This window comes from Phascolarctos cinereus, unplaced genomic scaffold (genome assembly GCF_003287225.1).
Source record: "Phascolarctos cinereus isolate Bilbo 61053 unplaced genomic scaffold, phaCin_HiC Scaffold_726;HRSCAF=1367, whole genome shotgun sequence".
Lineage (NCBI taxonomy): Eukaryota > Metazoa > Chordata > Mammalia > Diprotodontia > Phascolarctidae > Phascolarctos > Phascolarctos cinereus.
This window is the reverse complement of record NW_027556098.1, coordinates 415,665,295-415,688,283: the sequence shown is the minus strand read 5'-3', so window position 1 is coordinate 415,688,283 and position 22,989 is coordinate 415,665,295. Positions and strand designations below refer to the sequence as shown.

Sequence of the window (22,989 nt, the reverse complement as noted above, 5' to 3'; positions counted from 1 at the left end):
AGGAGTTGGTGGGCAAGAGGAAATGCCACCAGGTAGCCATTATACTGATTCATAGGGGTGAGGGATATTGTCACTGCTATAACTAGTTCCAAGGTTAATGAAATATGAGTCTCTTTGGCAGAAAATCATGTGTTTTTATCCAATAACCTAGAATGATATAACTAACACATAATATCAATATATCTATTATAAAAAGAAGTTATTTGTTCCTAACATATATAATTCTTATCCTGACATTGTTGGTATATATGAGTGACTTAAAATTTATCCTATTCTGCTTAATGCAGTAATACAATCCCTGATATCCAACAAATCACAATGAACTGAGTAAATGTTGATTAGAGTAGGGGATATCAAAATTATCATCCTAATTATAGCACATTGATGATCTTGATTCATTTGAGGTGTGTCTACATCTTTGTGGCCTCATTTGCTGCTGTTGTTATTGTTTTCCTCAAAGATACTAGCAGTTCCCCATTTCCTTCTCCAGCTCATTTTGCAAATGAGAAAATGATCAAACACTGTTAAGTGACTTGCCCAGGGTCACATAGGTAAGAAGTGTCTGAGGCCAGATTTGAACTCAGGTTTTCCTGACTCTAAAGATGGCACTGTATCCTTTGTGCCAGTTAGCTGCTTATTATAAAACAGTATATTACATTACATCATGTCACATCAGATCATATATCATATCCTATTAGATTACTGTTGAGGGCCGATCTTAAGAGTCTGATAAGGGTTTAAGATGCAAGGCAGAGTTTGACCTCTGCTCAGGCTTTCACCCCAAAGGGCTCAAAGGATTAAGTGGTATGGCTCCCCAAATTCCTTCCTGATAAAGAGGTCACTGAGATATCCCTTCTCTCTCTTTGAACCTTAGGTTTACATATTTACTCCTCTATGCAGATGGCGCCTAGGCACCTGGGAAAACCTTGGAATCTACAGCCCAATCTAGGAACCCTGATAAGGAGGAAATTCATGATTGTTACATCCTCAGCAGATGTTCTGGGGAGTATCTCACGGGGAGGACTCTTTGAAGTTAGGCTAGATTTTCCCTGTATATTCTGTGCCCTCAGATGAATAAACTGAGTCAGTAATTCTACTCCGCCTGGCCCATGTCATAAGTTATTTCACGCCTCTCCGTTCGGTGTACAATCTGGTTGCGGGCAACAGATTATATTGTAAATAAATCAGCTTAAGAATTTAGATTATTATTTAGAAAAAAAAGGGAGAAATGTTGGATGAGGGAAAAGATTCCATCTATTTTTTAAAAGAAGCACATTAAAAAGCAAATGCACACACATAATAAATATGCAGACCTGGAACAAATTATGTATCAGGCAAATTTAAAAAAAACAGTATTTAAGACCATTTTATAAAATAAATGAAAAAAAACAACATTAAATGAGATGGACATAGAAACTCCATTGTCCTGAATAGAACCATGGACAGCAGAGTAGTATCAATATTCTGTGCCTGACTAAATGCCTTCACATATAAAATCATGAAGGAAATTTAACTGAATTCAAATAAGAAAGAAAAAGACAAAAATAGCTGTAGACTTTCATATCATTCTGTTTTGGAGAAAAAAACTAACAGGACATTGAATACAGTAGAGAAAGGATTGAATAACTTACTGGATAAACTAGAAGAAAAAGACATGATATGTTTCAAGTCATCATGTTAAAACACGCACATTTCCCCACAAAGATGTAAAATTGAAAAAACAAAAAGAAAAACAAAAACTGTGACCATGTATTAAGATACAGATGTTTTGCACATAAATGTAAAACATAAAATATGAGAAGACGTCCACAACCTCTTTTTGGAAGAGGTCAGGGGACTTCAATATCCATGACATTGCATACATTTTAAGATATTTTTGATACATTGATCTGTTTTGATGATTTTCCATTCCTCCTTATTTTTTTCTTGTCTTTTGTTTTTCCTTAAAAATTATTGTGGTTATACGGTATGACTCTCTGGGAGGACAGAAGGTGAAGAATAATAGGTGAAATTTGGGTATCATACAACAAAAGATCAGTAAACATTCCCCTAAAAAGGATTTCTGTGCTTAAAAAAAAGAGCTTTACTACACACTTAACAAAGCTTTATGAACAATTATTGCCATTTTCTACACTTTAAGCATAAAATTCTGCATATATGTATACTACTTTTATTTGGCTTGGGGTTAGTGTTTTTTTAGCTTTCCCCTAAGTCTGTAGTTGAGCATCACAACAATAAACCTATGAAGCAATGCACTCATCTTTTCATAATTTAAAATTCCCATTTACATTATTTTCTTGACAATGGCCTCTTTGTCTCCCTGGTTGGTTGTCCCCATCTCTGGCATTTTTCCACTAATGTCCACACATGTGCTCCCAGTGAGTAGCTTCCACAAAATTATGTGGAACCTTTAGGAGTCTATGCCAACTTTGTTCCCCCCACCTACATATGACTCTTGTAAGATATGGGAAGGGAACAGATCTCTCTGCACATACTTACCAGTGTAGTTAGAAATCTCACCTTCTGGGCAGGGGATACAGTTAAAGCAGCAGATGGCTTGTCCTTTGCGGGCAGATTTCCGATATCCAGGGCCACAGCTCTCACTGCAAACAGAGCGAAGTGTCTATAGAAGAAGGAAATATTTTGAAGGGACTTGTCATTCAAATAGTCGAGACTCCAAAAAGTGCACATAGCATTTTGGGAATTAGTAATATCGTGAGGCATAAATGTAGAATTTCTATTTCTTTAAAGAAAGATCATTAACAGATTTCTTTTTTTTTTAAAGACAAAAAAGGTTAAGTGACTTGCTCACCATCACAGAGCTACTAAGTGTTTCAGAATGGATTTGAACTCAGGTCCTCCAAACTCTAGGGCTGGTACTCTATTCGCTGTATCACTTAGTTTCCAATTTTTTTTTTAAATTCTTAAGGTCAGGAGGGACCAACTGGTCCATGTTTCAAAGGATCCAATCAAGCGAGCAAGCAATTAATGAATTAACAGGCATTTGTTCATGACCTAATATGAAAAAGATACAGTACTAAGTTCTGGAAAACATTAAATGAATGAAATATTATTTTGTCTTTTGAAAAAAGAAGACACAGGACGTCAATTGATAAGCAATCAATAATTTCCAAATGAATTTATATTTAAATGACATAGACAGATGATACTTATATATCATTTATGTATATATTTATATGCAAATCTAAGTATGTTAGTACATTTTTTTTTCTTTCTGGCTAAAGAATTACCCTGAGATGGTTCTTTCCAGCAACAGCAGAACTGGGGATTTCCTGAAGATATCTCCTGTGAAAGTAGCCATATAGAACTATTAACAAATAATTTGCAACTTTTGTCAAGAAACAAATAGGCCAGGTCCAAATAAATTCCTTTTTAATATTACTAATTTTTGCTAGCTTTTTATAGCATTTTATGGTTTGCATGGTGGTTTTGAAATATTAACTCCTTTGATATTCACAACAAGCTTTAGAGGTAGATGCTATTATTATTCTCATTCTACAGATGATGGAGCTGACGAAGTGGAAGGGGCAGAGACTGTTAAAGTGATTTCTTTATGGCCATACAACTAATAAGTGTTTGAGGCAAAAACAAAATGAACTCAGGTCATACTGACTCCATGCCCAACACTCTGTCTATCTACAACACCTACTGACTTGCTGTATTTTTAGGATTCAGGTAAAACATTCCTCACAGCAGAACTTATAATCTTAAGAATAGTATATCCCCAAAATGGAGGCAACAAATAGAATTCACCAATGTTAGAAGTGGACTGGTGACAAAGAGATGTTCCAGTTTGTGAAGGGTGCATGGGAAATGGTTCTTCTAGGCTATTTTGTTCAGTAATTTTTGACTCTTCATAATCCTATGGACCATAGCATGCCAGGCATTTCTGTTCTCTCCTACCTATAGAAGCCTGTCCAAGCTCCTGTTTGTTGCTTCCATAATACTCTTTATTCACCTCATCTCTTGACATGCCCTTCTCTTTTCACCTTCCTTTCCCCAAATCATGATCATTTGCAATGAGGCTCTTTATGTGGCCAAAATATTTAAGCTTCACCTTCAGCAGTCGTCCTTCCAATCAATGGTCTGAATTTTGTTAGGTAGTGGTTGATTTACTGTGTTGCTGCCCAAGGGAAACTCAAAAGTTTTTTTTTTACATTAAAAGGTTTTTTTTTCAATAGCACCAAAATATGAAAGTGTCAATTCTGTGGAGTTCAGCTTTCCTTGGAGTTTAATTTTCACAGCAATGCCTTAGTAATGAAAGAAACATAACTTTAACCATATTGACCTTTTTTGGGGGGCTAGGCAATGGGGTTTTAAGTGACTTGTCCATGGTCACATAGCTAGTAAAAGTCAAGTGTTTGAGGCTGGATTTGAACTCAGGTCCTCCTGACGCTAGGACTGGTACTTTCTTCACTGCACCAACTAGCTGCCCCAGTATAGACCTTTTATCAGCAAGGTGATGCATCTGCTTTTTAGTAAGCTGTCCAGATTTTCCATTGCTTATTTTGCCATAGAGAAAATATCTTTTAGTTTCATGGCTGCAATTGCCATCTGCATTGATTTTTGAGCCCAATAATATTAATTCTGGCACTGCTTCCATTTCTTCTCCCTTATTTGCAAGGAAGGTATGGGACCACTTACCATGATCTTAGATTCTTTTTTTAAATGTCAAATTTCAAGCCAGCTTTTACACTCTCCTCTTTCAACCTCATCCAGTGGGTTCTTAATTCTTCTTCACTTTCTGCCATCAGAGTGGAATCATCTGCCTATCTGAGATTACTGACATCCTATAAAACTTAATTCTGGCTTTTGATTCATCTAGCCTGGCATTTTGCAAGATGTCAACTGCATTTGAGCTAAATAAATGAGGTGACAATGTAAAGCCCTGTACTTTTCTCCCAATCTTAAGCCAATTAGTTGTTCCATGTTCAGTCCTACTGTTCCTTCTTGACCCTCTAAAGGTTCTTCAGAAAACAAATAGATGATCTGTTAATCCCATCTTCTTGAGGACTTGCCAGGTTTCTTTTTGGTGATCCACACAGTCAAAGGCTTTAGTGTAGTCAATAAAGTAAAAATAGATTTTTTTTTCCCCTTGGAACTCCCTAAGTTTCCCTATAATCTGGTGAATGCTGACAATTTGGCATTGCAATCCCCTACTAAGAATGTGACATTTTTTGTTACTTCCAGAAGATGTTGTAGATAATCATGGAATTGATCAGTTTTGGCCTCTTGTATGTCAGTGGTTGGTACATAGACTGTGATGTTGAACAGTTTGGTTTAGATTTGAATGTCTGTCTGTCTCTCTCTCTCTCTCTCTCTCTCTCTCTCTCTCTCTCTCTCTCTCTCTCTCTCTCTGTGTCTCTCTCTCTCTGTCTATATCTATATCTATATCTATCTAATTCATTTTTGAGATTATTCTAGTACTGATTTTCTGACGTTTTATTGACTACTCCATTTATTCTAAGACATTCTTGCCCACACTAGTTGTATTATGATTGCCTGAATTAAAGTCACCCATTCCCCTCTGTTTACATTCAGTGACACCTAAGATGTTGATATTTACTCTTTCCACCTCTGGTTTGATCACATCCAGCTTACACTGGCTCATAGTAACTTCACATTATCAGACTTTACTTTGTCACCCAAATCATCTACAGCTGAACTTCCTTTTCATTTTGGCTTTGCTGCTTCATTCTTTTTGAAGCCACTCATAATTGTCCTCCACTTATCAGTATTGTGTTGGACACCTTCTCATCTGAAGTGTTCATCATCTGGTTTTATAACTGTTATCTTTTTAATACTGTCCATGGCAGTATTAGTATTCAGTACTGTCCATGGCATGTCCAAAGGTACAGAATTGCTTTTCCCATTTCTTTCTCCTGTGGATCACCTCTTATCAGAATTCTCCACTATACCTGTCAGTCTGGAGACACTACACAGCACAGCTCATAGTTTCATTGAGCTGCACAATCTTCTCCACCATGTAAAGGAAGTAATTGAAAGAAATTTTTAGAAATTTTACATTTTGGGGGAGGCTTGAGATGGCCAAACTGTATTTCCTTCCAATGGTGGTTGTGATTTCAGATATCAATAACTTGCTAAAGCTGAAATCTAGCTCAGGAACTTGAACTTATCACAAGGTCATTTCAATATATTTTAAAAGGCAAGAAATGTTGGCTTGTTAGGAAATTATCTAAAATCGTAGAGACTACCATTTTACTAAATAGGAGATTATAATCAATTCCAAAGAAGAAAGATTTTTAAAAAGTAGAAATGAAGAATGAAATGAGACAAATTAAATCTGAGCAATTTTGGGAAGTAATTCATGCTAAACAAAAGCTTTATAAAATGAAAGATACTGATCCAAGCTGTCACCATTATCTAGGGAAATAAAACTTCTAAAAGTTGATTAATACAATGAAATGATCAAAACAATCATGAGAACATTTCATTGAAATAACAGAGGAGCACATCAAGTCAAGAATTGTGACCATGAAGAGTAATGATATTTTTAAAGTTATAAATGTACGTATAACATGAATGCGAATGATAGTGGGAAATTATGTTACATTGCTTTATGAAATAATGACTAATGGAAAAATTAAAATGTCCTTCACATGACAAGATCCAAATAGGATAATACATTTTGATGGATTTTAAGGATCAAATCTATTTGAAAAGAGTAAAAGAAGGTCATCATGAAAACACTTTTCCCATCAGCTATGTTGCAAAAGGAAACAGACAAAATAGCAAATAATGAAGAAATTTTGTTAAAAAATAGAGTGTGCTTCACTATAAATAAAGAGTTCATCACTTCTCTCTCTGAAGGTGGGTAGCATTTTTTTAAATATTGGGTCATTTGGAATTGTCATTGATCATTTTTTTTATAACAGTAGCTAAGTCTTTCACATTTGATCATCCTTACAAATTTCTGTTATTGTGTAAAAAGTTCTCCTGGTTATGTTCACTTCACTTGGCATGAGTACATATATGTCTTCAAGAGGATTGGTCTTGAAGATTTCTGAAGGGAACTGGTAGAGATCCTAATGCTAATGTTCTCAGAATCTCTGGCCCACCTCTGACACAGGTCTAAGCATTTATCTTCACTAGTAAGTTCATATTAATGAGCTTTGGGACAAGGATTGCATTTGAATTTCTTTTGAATCAAAATTCAACAAATGCAGTCCTATATAAAATCAACCAATTGTGTGGCATGCAATTCTTAAAATTTAAAAAAAAAAAAGCAACATAGAAACAATTTTGTATACCAGAATGAACTCCAAATCTAAGTGAATTTTAAATGACAGCATATAAACTGTGAAGTTGAAAAATGCTGAATATATGCCTCCCCCCAAAAAAAACCCCTCAAATTGTTATTTTCTTTTTATGATCATATTTCTTGTAGAAGGGAAAGAAGATGTATAGTGGTAAGAATTACAAGTCTCATAAATATATCCTCTAGAGAAGATGAAAAAAGATGCTGAGGAACAGGCAGGGATTCAACTTAGTTCTCTCCAAAACCCTTCTGAAGAACTTTAGATAATGTATTGATACAAAATCTAGAGAAGTAGAATTCACAAAAGAATGGAGTGAGGAAACTTTTCTAAGTTAAAAAAATTTACAAGGTCATCAGGAAAAGTCTATTGCACTGGTATATGAGTGGAGTGTCATCCAGGGCAAGCCATGTCTCAGCAAAACAGCAGTATTCTTTGGAGGCCACTGAAGCAGTGGCTACAATGATGTTTTCTGTATCTCTCAGCCAACAGATGATAAGGGGGTCAGATAATTGAACAGAAGGGGATTGCAGGGGCCCATTTACTGGGAATGGGGGTAGGACTTTGTTATACTGCCCATACTTGGATCTGGTTTGCAGTCTTGGGTCTTAGTCTCAAGGTAAGGAGAAGTGGTAGACCCAGATCTTGCTTGCCACAGGGGATCTGGGACACTGGTCACAGTTCTAGGGCAGAAGGAAGCACTTGTGGGAGTGGAGCCAAGATGGCTGAGTAAAAGCAGTGAGTTGCTTGAGCTCTCCCCTAAACCCCTCCAAATGCTGTAAAACATGGCTCTAGGGGTAGCTAGGTGGCACAGTGGATAGAGCACCGGCCCTGAAGTCAGGAGGACCCTGAGTTCAAATCCTGCCTCAGACCAAACACTTGACACTTAACTAGCTGTTTGACCCTGGGCAAGTCACTTAACCCCAATTGCCTTAAAAAAAATGGCTCTAAACAAATGCTAGAGTAGCAGAACCCACAAAAACCAGAGTGAAACAAATTTCCAGCCCATGACAACTTGGATGGTTGATCAGAAAGGTATATCGTGCTGGGCTGGGAGAGGAATGCAGTTTGGCATGTGCACTCAGGCCTCAGTGAACCTGGAGCAAGCTCCAGAGGACTGAATCAGTGGAAGCTGTGGGGATTTCCTGACTTCTCAACCTGTGAACACCAAAGACAACATAGAAAATCAGTAGGAAAAGTCTGTATCTGCAGGGAGAGGTCTCAGCCCCAGTCCCTGAGAATGGCCATGGTGGGTGCTTCCAAAGATTCCAGCCCACAGACTGAGAGGAAATTGAGTTGCTGATCAGAGGGGGATTGCAGAGATCTCTTTTCTGGTCCATGATTCTCTTGCTTTGCTCATGCTTGGATCTGGGTCACAGTTCTGAGTGGCAGCCCTGTGACCAGAAGGAGCACTGGAGTGGTGGAACTTGTGGTGGTGGTGAAGAAGAAATTCTCCTCACATCTCCACGACAGAAAAGAGTGCTTATGGTCACTCATAGACCATAGCACAGGTCAGGAAAGGAGTAAATACCTCACCCTTATTCATAGCACCTTGGAAGGAATGTAAATTTACAGGTCCCTAGAAGTATCTCTGAAAACAGCTGTACAGAACTCCCAAAGCTCAGGACAATGCATTCTCCACACTGGAAGCAGACCGCCACCTTAAGAAAGAGTTTACAACTGAAGTAATTGGCTGAGAGCATTAGCAAGCAGCACAAAAAGAGTCAGACCGTAGAATCTTACTTTGATGACACAGAAGATCAAAACATACAACCAGAAGAAGGCAACAAATTCAAAGCTCCTTCATCCAAAGCCTCCAAGAAAAAAAATATAAATTGGTCTTAGGCCATGGAAGAGTTCATAAAGGATTTTGAGAAGCAAGTAAGAGGAAAAATTGAGAATGATGCAAGAAAGTCATGAAAAACAAGTCAACAGCTTGCTAAAGGAGATCACAAAAAATACTGAAGAAAATAACACCTTAAAAAATAGCCTAACCCAAATGACAAAAGAGGTCCAAAAACCAAATGAGGGGAAAATGCCTTAAAAAGCAAAATCAGTCAAATGTAAAAGGAAGTCCAAAAGCTCACTGATGAAAATATTTCTTTAAAAATTAGAAGGAGGGAGGCAGAGAGGTGGCATAGTGGATAGAGCCCTGAGGTCCGGAGGACCTGAGTTCAAATCTGGCCTCAGACTAAACACTTGACACTTACTAGCTGTGTGACCCTGGGCAAGTCACTTAACCCCAATTGCCTAAAAAAAAAGCAAAAGAAAATTAGAAGGAGGAATTGGAAGCTAATGACTTTATGAGAAATCAAGATACTGTAAAATAAATTCAAAACAAGGAAAAAATAGAAAACAATGTGAAATTTCTCACTGGAAAAATAACTGAACTGGAAGATAGATCCAGGAGAGAGAATTTAAAAATTATTGGATTATCTGGAAGCTGTGATCAAAAAAAGAGCTTAGCCATCATCTTTCAAAAAAATTATCAAGGAAAACTGCCCTGATATTTTAGAACCAGAGGGCAAAATAGAAATTGAAAAAATCCACAGATCACCTCCTGAAAAAGATCCCCAAAGGAAAACTCCTAGGAATATTGTAGCCAAATTCCAGAGCTCCCAGGTCAAGGAGAAAATATTGCAAGCAGCCAGATAGAAACAATTCAAGTATTGTGGAAACACAATCAGGATAACACAAGAATTAGCAGCTTCTACATTAAGGGACCACAGGGCTTGGAATATAATATTCAGGAGGGCAAAGGAGATAGGATTACAACCAAGAATCACCTACCCAGCAAAACTGAGCATAATCCTTCAGGGGAAAAAATGGACATTGAGGGAAATAGAGGATTTTCAAGCATTCTTGCTGAAAAGACTAGAGTTGAATAGGAAATTTGACTTTCGAATACAAGACTCAAGAGAAACATGAAGAGTTAACAGGAAAGAGAAATCCTAGGAAATTTATTAAGGTTGAACTGTTTACATTCTGCATGGAACAATATTTGTAACTCATGAGTCTTTCGTCAGTATTAGAGTAGTTGGAGGGAAAAATATATGTATGCATATATATATATTTGGATAGATAGATAGATAGATAGATAGATAGATAGATGAGATAGACAGATAAAGGGTACAGGGTGAGTTGAAGATGAAGGGGTGATACCTGGAGAATAAAATAAAGGAATGAGAGAGGATTATATAGGTAGAATGAGAAGGGGAGAGGTGGAATGGGATAAGTTATCTCACATAAAGCAGATAAGAAAAGAATTTTACAGTGGAGGGGAAATGGGGGAAAGTGAGAAGGAATGAATGAATCTTATTCGCATCAGATTTAGCTTAAGGAGAGATTACCATACACACTCATTTGGGTATGGAAATCTATCTTACCCTGCAGGAAAATGGGGAGGGAAGGGGACAAGAGAGCAGTAGGATGATAGAGAGGAGGGCAGGTTAGGTGAGGGGGTAATCAGAAGCAAACACTTGTAAGGAGGGACAGAGTCAAAAAAGAGAACAGAATAAATGGGGACTAGGATAAGATTAAGGGAAGTATACTTAGTTTTTCACAACATGACTACTATGGAAGTGTTTTACATGACTACACATGTATAATCTGTGTGGAGTTGCTTGCTTCTCAATGAGGGTAGGTGGGGAGGGACTAAGGGAGATTTGGAAATCTGGAAATTTGGAATACAAAGTTTTAAAAACAAAAGTTTAAAGAAAGTTTTCACATGCAACTGGGAAATGAGATATACAGGAAATGGGGTATAGAAATCTATCCTGCCCTACAGGCAAATTGAAGGGCAAGGGGATAAGACAAGAGGGGGAGAAATAGAAGGGAAGACAGATTAGGAGAAAGAGTATTCAGAAATGCATGCCATCTTGGGGTTGAGGGAGGGAAGAGATGAGAAGAAAATGTGGAACTCAAAATCTTGTGGAAGTGAATGTTGAAAACTAAAAATAAATAAAGAAATTTTAAAAAAAGAAATAAAAAAAGGAAAAGAAAAGAGTGCTTTTGGTCACTCGTAGAAGAGAGCACAGGCCAAGAGAATTGTAAATACACCTCCCCTAGGTCATACCAACTTGGAAGAACTGAAAATGTATAGGTCCCAAGAATTATCTCTGAAAACATTTGTACTAAAAACTTCAATCATGGGACAGTCCCTCTTCCACTCCTGAAGCAGATCTCCACCTTCATATTGAGTTAAAAGTGAAGAAATAGACTCAAAGAAGGAGGACATATCAATAAAAGATCCTGAGCATAGAAAGTTACTATGGTGACAGTGAAGATCAAAACACAAACTCAGAAGAAGAGAACACAATCAAAACTGTTACTTCCAAACCTTAAAGAAAAAAATACAAATAGGTCTTAGACCATGGAAGAGCTCATAAAAGATTTTCAAAACCAAGCAAGAGAGGTATTGGAAAAATTGGGAGTAGAAATGAGTGTGTTGCAAGAAAATCATGAATGAAGACTCAACAACTTGGTAAAAGACACACTAGAAATACTAAAGAAAATAACACCATTAGTAAAAGAATAAATCAAATGGCAAGAGGAACTGAAATCCAAATAAGAAAAGAATGCCTGGGAAAGGAGAAATTTCCAGGCTCTTCAGATTTCCTTCACAAATAGAAAATGACCCAAAAATAAAGAAGCAAAGCAATTGTTCTCCTAGGACAACTTGAGAGGACCTCAGAGAAGAGTCAAAGGGCTGAGGTTTGGTCTGAGTGAAGTGCAAACACCTCTCAGGGAATCCATTGAGTAAACAAACAGGAGGTCCTGAGGGAAGCAAACTAGATCTCAAGAAATTTCACCCAAATTTCATATCATTCAAGAGCACAAGTAATTTCATCTCAGGAACCTGTACCTCATAGTCTCAGGAACTTTCATCTTACTGACTTTTACCTCACGAACTATTATGTAAAGAACAATAGATGGCTGAGTGGAGGAAGTGTGAAGTACTCTCTGGTGTTTCCAGAAGTCAAGCCTATCAGTACTGACTTGCTATGACTTTGGACTAGGAGAAGAGAGCACTGCTTGATAAGTGAGGAACCACAGATTGCCAGGACACTTTCAGGTCAGAGTGGCTGTACCTTAGGGGAGGAAGAGACTCCTTGAGGTTCAGGCCTTAGCCAGAATTCAGAAAACAACGGTTAGAAAGACCTGAGAACTAGGACATTAACCAAAACCAGGATTGGAACATGATAACAATAATAATATAAAGCTGCTAAAAATAAAATAAGGCAAATTGAAAATAAAGATGAGTAAGCAAAGGAAAAAGAACCAGACCTTTGATAACTACTTTGATGTATGAGAAGATCTGATTTCATATTCAGGAAAATGACCCAAAAATAAATTTAGACTAGCAAACATCTCTCAGGGAATCCACTGAATAAACAAACAGGAGGTCTTCAAATTTCATATCATTCAAGACCACAAGTAATTTCATCTCAGGAACCTGTACCTCATAGTCTCAGGAATTTTCATCTTACTAACTTTTACTTCACAAACTACTATGTAAAGAACAATAGATGACTGAGTGGAGGAAGAAAGAAGTACTCCCTGGTGTTTCCATAAGTCAGGCCTAGCAGTGCTGACTTCCTATGGCTTTGGACTAGGAGAAGACAGTACCTGCTTGATAAGTGAGGAACCACAGGTTGCAAGGACACTTTAAGGTCAGAGTGGCCAGGCTTATCAGAGGAAGATAGTCCTTGAGGTTCAGGCATTGGCCAGAATTCAGAAAACACCAGTTAGAAGGACCTGAGAATTAGGACATTAAACACAACCAGGATTGAAACTTGATAATAATAATACAAACCTGATAAAAATAAAATAAGGCAAATTGAAAATAAAGATGAATAAACAAAGGAAAAAGAACCCGACCACTGATAACTACTTTGGTATAAGAGAAGATCTGATTTCATATTCAAAAAAAGCTAGTAAGGTTAGAAAAAGCCACTCCTATACTAAAGGGAAACATGAAATGGTCACAAGCCCAAAAGGAAATCTTGGAAGAAGTTGAAAAGGAATTCAAAAAATGAAATAAAAGAGAAAATGGAAAAATTAGAAAAACAAACAATTCCAAAAATTATGAAAAGATAATCAAACTATTAGAAAAAGAGATGTAAAATATTAAGGAAGAAAATTTAAAAAATCAAATAAGGGAAAATGAGAACAAATAGAAAAAAAATAAATGCAACTGAAGAAAATTGTGAAAAGAAAGTTAATCAATTAGAAAAAGAATGACAAAATCCTAAGGAAGAAAATAGCTCCTTGAGAACAAGAATTGTGCAAGTCAAATAAATGATGTTATATGACAAGAAGACATAACAAAACAAAAGGCAGCCAAGATGTTAGAGTAAGAAGTAAGTCACTCTCACCCTCCCTTATTGACCTCTGAAACACCGGAAAATATCACCCCAAGAAAAACTCAGAAGTAGCTGAGCCAGTAGAAAGATGTGTACAGCAGTCTTGTAGCTCAAGAAGTTTGGAAGTTTGATGGGAAAGGTTCTTCTCATTCTTGGGGAGGGGAAGCAGTACAGGATGGGAAGGGTACCATCAAGCCAGCGGCAAGCCTAATCTCAGAAAACCACAAAGGGGATACTGAGTCTCAGGGTATTGGAAGAGACAAGCACAAACAAGAAGACCCCATGAGGGCCTCAGCACAGGCAGGGGAAGCAGTAAACACAAGCCAGGAAAACCTCCACCTGCATTGGCATTCTCCAGCAGTCAAATTTCCTGGTGCTTCAGCATGCCTACAGGCTGGCAGACATTCTCCAGCAGCCAAACATTTCAGTGCTTTAAAGAAGCATAGATGAGTAGGTGTCATCCACTCCCACACTGGGAGTTCCAGTGGTAATGATCCCAGCTCAGCACCTGGTAAGCTGCCAGACCCCTACAGCTTCCAGCTGACAGTACCTGTGAGGTCAGTGCTCACTGTGCTCCAGCAGGATAGGACAACTTGAAGAGCCAGGAAACAGGCAAACATCAAGAACAGAAATCAGAAATGGGCAATGACCATAGATTCTTTCTTTGAGGACAAGAAAGATCAAAACACAAATTTAGAAGAGGACAACATTGTCAATATACCCACATCCAAAACCTCAAAGGGGAATATGAACTGGTCTCAAGCCCAAAAAAGCCTTCTTGATGAAACTCAAGAAGGATTTTAAAAGTCAAATAAGATAGATAGAAGAAAAATTGGTAAAGGAAATGAGAGGTATGCGAGAGAGATTCAATAGCTTGGAAAAGGAAAGAAAATTTTGCTGTAGAAAATAAGTTCTTAAAAATACAATTAGCCAAATTGAATAAATAAACTGAAGAAATCAAGTCCTTAAAAAGTAAAATCTGCCAAATGGAAAAGGAGGCACAAGTATGAAAGAAAGAGAAGAACTCCTTAAAAAGTAAAATGGGCCAAATGGTAAAGGAAGTACAAAAATCTAATAGAAGGAAACAATTCATTAAAAATTAGAATTGGAGAAGTGGAACCTAATGATTCTATGAGATATCAAGAATCAATCAATCAGAAACAGAAGAATGAAAAAAATGGAACAAACCATAAAATGCCTCATTGGTAAAACAACTGACCTGGAAAATCGATGCAGGACAGATAGTTTAAAAAGTATTGGTGTGCCTGAAAACCATGATGATACAAAAATCCTTGACAGCATTTTTCAGTGAAATCATAAAGAAAAAGTGTCCTGAGGTCCTAGAACCAGAAGGTAAAATAGTCATCAAAAGAATCCACCAGTTACCTTCTGAAATAGATATCAAATTGAAAACATCAAGGAATATATGTCCAAATTCCAAAATTAGCAGGTTAAACAGAAAGTACTGCAATCAACCAGAAATAAATAATTCAAATATCATGACACCACAGTCAGGATTATGCATGACATTGCATCTTCCTCATTAAAAGATCAGAGAGCATGGAATATGATATTCCATATGGCAAAGGAGCAGCTACCCAGCCTAATTGAGCATAATCTTTCAGGGGATATGATGGATATTCAATGAAATAGTGGACTTGGAAACCTTCCTGAGGAAAAGACAAGAGCTCAACAGAAAATTTGACCTTTAAATATAACACTCAATGAAGTGAGCAGAACCAAGAGGACTTTGTACACAATAACAGCCACATTATACAACGGCTAATATTGTTAAACTGAACCCTTCTCAGCATTACATGGATCTAAGATATCACTAGAGGCCTCAGGATGGAAAATGCTGTCCACATCCAAAGAAAGAACTACGGAAGTTGAATCACTATCACTTATTTTTACCTTCTATTGAGTTTTGTTTCAGCTTTCTGATGGTTCTTCCCATTGGTTTTCATTTTTACTTATGACTTCACTAATGTGAAAATATGTTTAATGAGTATGTAAATTTAAAGTCTATATCAGATTGTGTGCTGTCTTGGGGAGGGTGGGGGGTAGGAACGGGGAGAAAAATTTTCAACTCAAAAGCATATGGAAGTGATTGTTGATAAATCAAAATAAATTAATAAAATTTTTAAAAATAATCATAATACTAAAGAGAGGCATAAAATGGTAACCAGGAAAGAAAAAAAAAAGACAAGTTAATAAGGGCAAATTGTTTACATCCAAGAAGGGAAGATGACAGTTGTTACTCTTGAGAACTGTTTTGTTATTCTGACTTTTAAAAAGGGGTATACATCGACAGAGGGTATGGTTATAAGTTGACTTTGATGTGATGATAAAAATCTAATTAAGTGTTGAGAAGAGATTATGCTGGGAAAAGTGTAAAGGAGGAGACAGAAAAGGGTAAATTGCTTCACATGAAAAGGCACAAAGATTTATTACAGTAGAGAGGAAAAAGGGAGGGAGATGAGCATGGTTTGAACTTTACTCTCATTAGATTTGGTTCAAAGAGGGAATAATATAATCAGTTAGGTATAGAAATCTAAATTACCCTGTAGGAAGTGGAAAAGGGAAAGGAAAAAAAAGGGGAGAAGGTGAATAGAAGGAATGGAAGAAGTAGTAAGTGTAAAGTGGACAAAAAGGGAGGAAGATGGTAAAATGAAGGGCAGGCTGAGGGAGGCCATGGTCATAAGCAAAACTCTGATGAGGAGAAAAAGGGAGAAAAGAGAGAGAAAGGCAGAAATGTGTGTAAATAGGATGGAGAGAAAGACACAAATAGTACTCATAACTGTGAATGTGAATGAGATGAACTCTCCCAAAATGGAAGCAGATAGCAGAGCAAATTAAGAATCATAATCATGAAAATAATACATATAATAACATGTAATTTATTATATGTAATACAATAAAACAAATAATCTATATAATATAATAAAATCATAATTCTCCAAATGTTGCTTAAAAACCTTGAAAGACATACGAACTAATACTGAGTGAAATGAGCAGAAGATCGTTGTACACAGTAACAGCCATTTTGTCTAGATTACTGGCCTTGACAGATTTAGCTCTTCTCAGCATTGCGAGGATCTTAGACAACTCCAAAAGACTCTTGATAGAAAATGCTATTCACATCCAGTGAAAGATGGAAACATACTATTTGCTTGCCTTTTCTTTTGTTGTTTTATTTTATTTCTTCTTTCTCATGGTTCTTCCAATTATTTCTAATTCTTCTTTACATTATGATGAATGTGAAAATATGCTTTATATGAATGTATAAGTAGAGCTTATATCAAACTGCATGCCATGTTGGGGAAGGTGGGAGATGGAGGGTAAAAAAATTTAAAATTCAAAATCTTAAGGAAGGGAATGTTGAAAACTAAAAATGAATGAATTAACTATAAATAAAAATATAGTAAAACTAGAAAAACAAAAGACAATCTGAAACACCTCTTTAGATAAAACAAAAGATATGGAAAATAGCTAGAGGAGAGATAATATAAGAATTGTCGGACTACCTGAAAGTTATGATCAAAAAAAAATCTAGATAAAATAGTACAAGAAGTTAATAAGGAAAATAACCTTGAACTTCTAGAACCATAAGGTAAAATAGAAATTGAAAGAATCCACCAATCACCACCTGAAAGAGATACTAGGAAGAAAACTTACAGCAATGCCATAGACAAGTTTCAAAATTCCCAGGTTAAAGCCAACATATTGGCAGCAGAAAAAACAATCATGATTTCACAACACCCAGCAGCTTCTACACTTAAAGAAAATTATTGGGGTAGCTAGGTGGTGCAGTGCGTAGAGCACTGGCCCTGTATTCAGGAGGACCTGAGTTCAAATCTGACCTCAGACGTATAATACTGACTAGGTGTGTGAACCTGGGCAAGTTCCTTAACTCCATGGCCTAGCCCCCCAACAAATATTCTTAGAGCACTGTATTTTAAAGAGCAAAAGAGCTGGGTTGCATCCAAGAATAACATATCCAGCAAAGTTGAGTATAATCCTGCATAAAAAAAAAAAAAGAGATGGACATTTGATAAACTGAAAGACTTTCAGATATTTGTAATAAGAAGACTAGAACTCAATGGAAAATTTGATATAAAAGATCTAGAAGAAATATCAAGAAATCATTAAAAGCTATTTGGAAAGCACTGATAAGCTGTTTGCTTATGATATATGATTGTTTACTTATAATATATGAAAATGTTATCATTCTTCAAAACTGTTGTAATTACTTATGTAATTTGGGAGAAAGGTTGTGGCTGAGTTGTGTATGATGAGGTATTCATAAAAATAAAATTGGATCAGAAAATGTAAAAATGAGCAATTACTTCATGAAAATGGGTTGTGAAAGAGAGAACTAATATAGAAGAAACTGGATGTGGAGGACTGGTGATGCTGGAACCTTAATTCTTGTCTGGGTTGAAGAGGAAAGGAAATGTACATCTGAAGGGATTTAGAAGTCTTCTGAACTTCTAGAGAGGTGACAAAACTGCTGGAAAGGCTGATGGAAGAACTGTAGTAGAGTATCCTGAATAAGATTAGGAGGGTAGGGGAGAAGATAAAGGAGAGAGTTTTAGAGAGGAGGATAAAATAAGGAACAAGAAGGTAAAGGAAAAATGTAAGGTAACAGGGATATGGTAAAAAGAGAGACTGAAGGAAAATAGTGAGTAAAAATAAAATGAAAAGAAATTCACTAATAGTCATTAGAACTTTGTCAAATGTATGAGAATGAGTCATTCCCCACTTGATTAATGGTCAAAGGACATGAGCTAGGAGTTTTCTAATGAACAATTTATATTCATATAAAAGCCCTAAATAATTATTGATTAGAGAAATAAAGATTAAAGCAATCTTGAGATATCATTTCACACCTAACAAAATGTCTAAAATGATAGAAAGGTAAGAAAATAAATCTTGTAGAAGATATTAAAAATTTGGGAAACTATCTTTTTTTAGACTTGTAAAATGATCCAACCATTTTGGAAAGAAATCTGAAATTATACCCAAAGAGACTATATCCTTTCACCCAGCAGTGCAGCTACTTGGGTAATTTCCAAAGATGATTAGGGAAAAAGGAAAAGAACCTATAGGTTCTAAAATGTTTGTAGCAGCTCTCTTTGTGGCGGTAAAGAACTTGAAAATGTAGATACGCTCATTAATTCGGTAATGACTGAACAAGTCATATTAAATGTGATGGAATACTACAGTGTGATAAGAAATGATAAGCTCAATAATTTTAGAAAAAAACATGAAAAGACTTGTAAGTAATGATGAAGAGTGAAGTGAGCAGAATCACGAGAACATTGTAAAGAGCAACTGCAATGTTGTTTAAGAATGACTTTGACTATGTTATTTTTTATTAAAAACACCAAAATTAATATAAAGGATGTATAAATAAAGATGCAATATGCATCCAGAGAAAGAATGAATAAATTGAGGTATATATAGAATAATTGTACATATATTTGTGTGTGTATGTTTGTGTGAGTTTGTGTGTGTTTGTGTGTGTGAATATATATGTATATTATATATATATATATATTTATATGCACATACATATTTACCTATTTGTTTCTAATGGTAACCCTCTCTAATGCAAGGGGTAGGAGAAGGAAGAAAAAATGAAAATAATTTGCAAGATAATTTTGTTGTATATTTCAATGGAATAGTTTTGCATAGTAGATTTTGAGTTTCATATACAGCCATCTTTTTATTGTATTATGTTACGGAAATGCTTATTTAATTCCATGAATTAAAAAAATAACAAAATTAACAAAAAAGATTTATTGGCCAATGGAAAAAAAAAAAGATATGAAAAAAATGGAATGAAGTGAAGAACTTCTTTAAGAGAAGAATTGCCAAAATGGAAAAAGAAGTACAAATGCTTACTGAAGAAAGTAATTACTCAAAAATGAAATTAGGCAAATGGAAGCTAAGAACTTCAAGAAAAAAAATGCCAAAAGAATGAGAAAAAAACACAAGAAAATGAAAAATAGCATGGGAAAGACTAACCTGAAAAATAGATCCAGGGGAGATAATTTGAGAAGTATTGGACTTCTTGAAAGGCAATAATTAAAAAAATATATCTTGACATCATTTTTTAAGTAATTATCAAAGAAAACTGCCTTGATATCCTATAATCTGACAGCAAACTATAAATTGACATAATTAACCAATCACCTCTTGAAAAAAATCTTGAAATGTAAATTCCTAGGAATATTATAGCCAAATTCCAGAGCTTTCAAGTCAAGGAGAAAATATTGCAAGCAGTTAGGATTAAACAACTGAAATACCATGGAACAACACCCAGGACAACAGAAGATCTAGCAGTTTCTACATTAAAGGATGGGATTTGATATTCCAGAGAGCAAAAGAGCTAGGATTACAACCCAGAATGACCTACCCAGAACAAGTACATAATCATTAAATGAAAAATGGGCATTCAGTGAAATAGACTGTGAAACATTTCTGAGAAAAAGTCCAGAGCTGCAGAGAAAATTTGACTTTCAAATACAAGATTGAAGAGAAGCAGAAAAGAGGGAAACAGGAAAGAGAAATCACAAGGAATTCAACAAGGTTGAACTCTTTACTTTCCTACATGGAAGAAGATACTCATAACTCCCAAGAAGTTTTGCATTCTTAGTGTAGTTGGAAGGAGTGTATAAGTATACATAGACAGAGGGCAGAGTGTGAGTTGAATATGATGGAATGATTGCCTTAAAATAAAATAAAATAAAATAAAGGGATGAGAAAGAAGAGTGCATTGGGAAAATGGTAAAATAAGAAGAATGAGTAAGCTATCTGACATAAAAAAGGACAAAAAAGCATTTACAATGAAGCGGAAGTTGGGGAAGGTGGTGGGAGGAACCGAGCAAACTTTCATCTCATTAGGATTAGCTCAAAGAGAGAATAATATCTACACTCAGTTTTGTATAGAAATCTATTTTCCAGAAAGGAAAGTAGGAGGGGAAAGAGATAAGAGAAAGAAGAGCTAATAGAAGGCAAGGCATATTGGGGGCAGAGGTAAAAGGCAGAAGCAAAACACTTTTAAGAAAACACAGGATAAAAGGAGAGAAAGATAGGAAAAATGAGGGAGATTAAGATGGAGAAAAACACTTAGAAATCATTACTGTGGATAAAATGTAAACTAAGGCATTTTTGGTCTTAAAGACCTCATTCTTAAATGTATGGAAGATTGAGTCCAATTTATAGCAATAAGAGACATTCCTCAAATGCTACACGGTCAAAAGATTTGAACAGGCTGTTTTCAGGTGAGGTAATCAGAGCTGTCCACAGTCATATAAAAATGCTTTAAAATATTAGATGATTAGAGAAATGCAAATTTAAAAAAATCCAAGGCATCATCTTAAATTAATGAGATTAACTAATATGACAGAAGAGGAAAGTACCAATTATTGGAAAGTATGTGGGAAAACTGAGTGAAGTTGTACACTAATTCCACTGTTCTGGAGAGCAATCTGGAATTATTCCCAGATGGCTATAAAATCACGCATGTGCTTTGACCAAGCAATACCACTAGTAGGTCTGTATCCCAAGGAGACTAAAAACATAAAGGAAAATGACCTCTATGGACCAAAATATCTATGGTAGCTCTTTTTATAATGTCAAAGAATTGTAAATTGAGGGAATTTCCATTAATTGGGGAATGATTGAAGAAATTGTTGCATAGGATTACAATTGAATCCTATTATGATACCAGAAATGATGAGCAGGATGCTCTCAGAAAAGCCTGGAAAGACTTATATAAACTAATGCAAAAAGAAATGAGAAGGACCAAGAAAACATTGTATACAGCCATCAGAAGTATTTTATGATTCTCCACGGTGAATGATTTAGTCATGCTCAGCTACACTATGATTCAAGACAATTCTAATGGACTCATGATGAAAAATGCTATTCATCTCCAGTGAAAGAACTGATGGAGTCTAAGTGCAGATCAAATACTGTTTTTACATTACTTTATTTTTATTTTCTTGTTTTTTATTGCTTCTATTTTCTTTTACACCATGACTAACATGGAAACATGTTTTGCATAAGTGTGCAGTATAACTAACAACAAATTGTTCGACTTCTTAATGAAGGGAGGAGGATAAAAAATGTGGGAGAGACTATAGAGCTAATTTTTTAAAATGAATGTTATAAATGGTATCTAATTGGGGAGAAAAATATGTACATACACGCATGCATGCATATATGGATGCATATACATTCATTTAGACATTTATCTGTATATATGTACACATATGTGACTTTGTGCATGTGTGAGTTTGTGTGTGGATCTTTAGGAAACAAAATGATAAAACCAAATTCCCATTAATTGACTGTCCTATCTGCACTCTCTAAAAAACCACCTTGTGAGTGTCTACTAACCTCTATATAAAATTCGTTCCACATTGCGACATTCTCATGATTGGAAAAATCTTCACCAAAGGGAATCTGAGATATAAACTCTCCCACGTTCATCAGCACTTCGGTACCATTATGAAAGCTGGCAAAATTTATGATATCGTAGCTTGCCATGGGAATCCTTTTCTGATCCATGACCACCTGGTCACCAGCACTGTTGTTAAACTGCATGTTTCTAAGTAAGGAGTGCAGCTGAGTGGGAAGAGAAGTGGAAATGATTCTTTAATGCAGGGACACCCAAAAACTTTTGAATTGTCAAGATTTTTTTCCTTTCTCTCAGCCAAAGATAGAGATAATAATAATTTGCATCTCATCCTTATGAAATGCTCAAAGACATCACTTTCTTATTTAAGCACTTTCATTTCATTTATTTGAGCAAGACTCTCTATTGGTTGATTTCTCACCATACCTCACCTTCTTAAACCTTTTTTCATCAGCTTTTGGAGTACTTCTAATTGCTTCATCACTCAGTACCTTTTCAAGATATTAGAGCTGTGATGATGATTTTCCTTTCTTGACTTTCCAATCTTACCTTCATTTTCAGTCTTTTCATCCTTTCCTCATTTTATACCCTCAAATGCTTTGGTCAGTTCTATGATTGCTACTCATCTCCTGCAAGCCTCATCTATGGGATATTCACTCCATATACTTTCTTCATCCAATTCACCTTCTGGTGATCAGAGCTGCAGACAGTCACCCAAACCTCTGAACTAGGTACATTATAGATTGGTATTAATGAGCTACATATGAACACTCAATGCATCTAGGAAATCCTTTAATTCATCTACAATTAATTTGATGTGTCATTGCCACGTTAGTTTCCTGTTCTCCTTAAGAGTTTTATGTCTCCTTATGCAATTTTCCTAAGCTCAAAACCT

General features: G+C 35.9%; 1 protein-coding gene across 1 annotated transcript in view; it reads right to left on the bottom strand.

The window, feature by feature from the left end:
- LOC110220030 (vomeronasal type-2 receptor 26-like) overlaps positions 1-22,989 on the bottom strand; it is a 46,441-nt gene that overhangs the window by 7,978 nt on the left and 15,474 nt on the right. Inside the window, 2 exon segments of the mRNA XM_021003881.2 lie at positions 2,500-2,623; positions 22,076-22,303. Coding sequence (XP_020859540.1) covers positions 2,500-2,623; positions 22,076-22,303 — 352 coding nt within the window.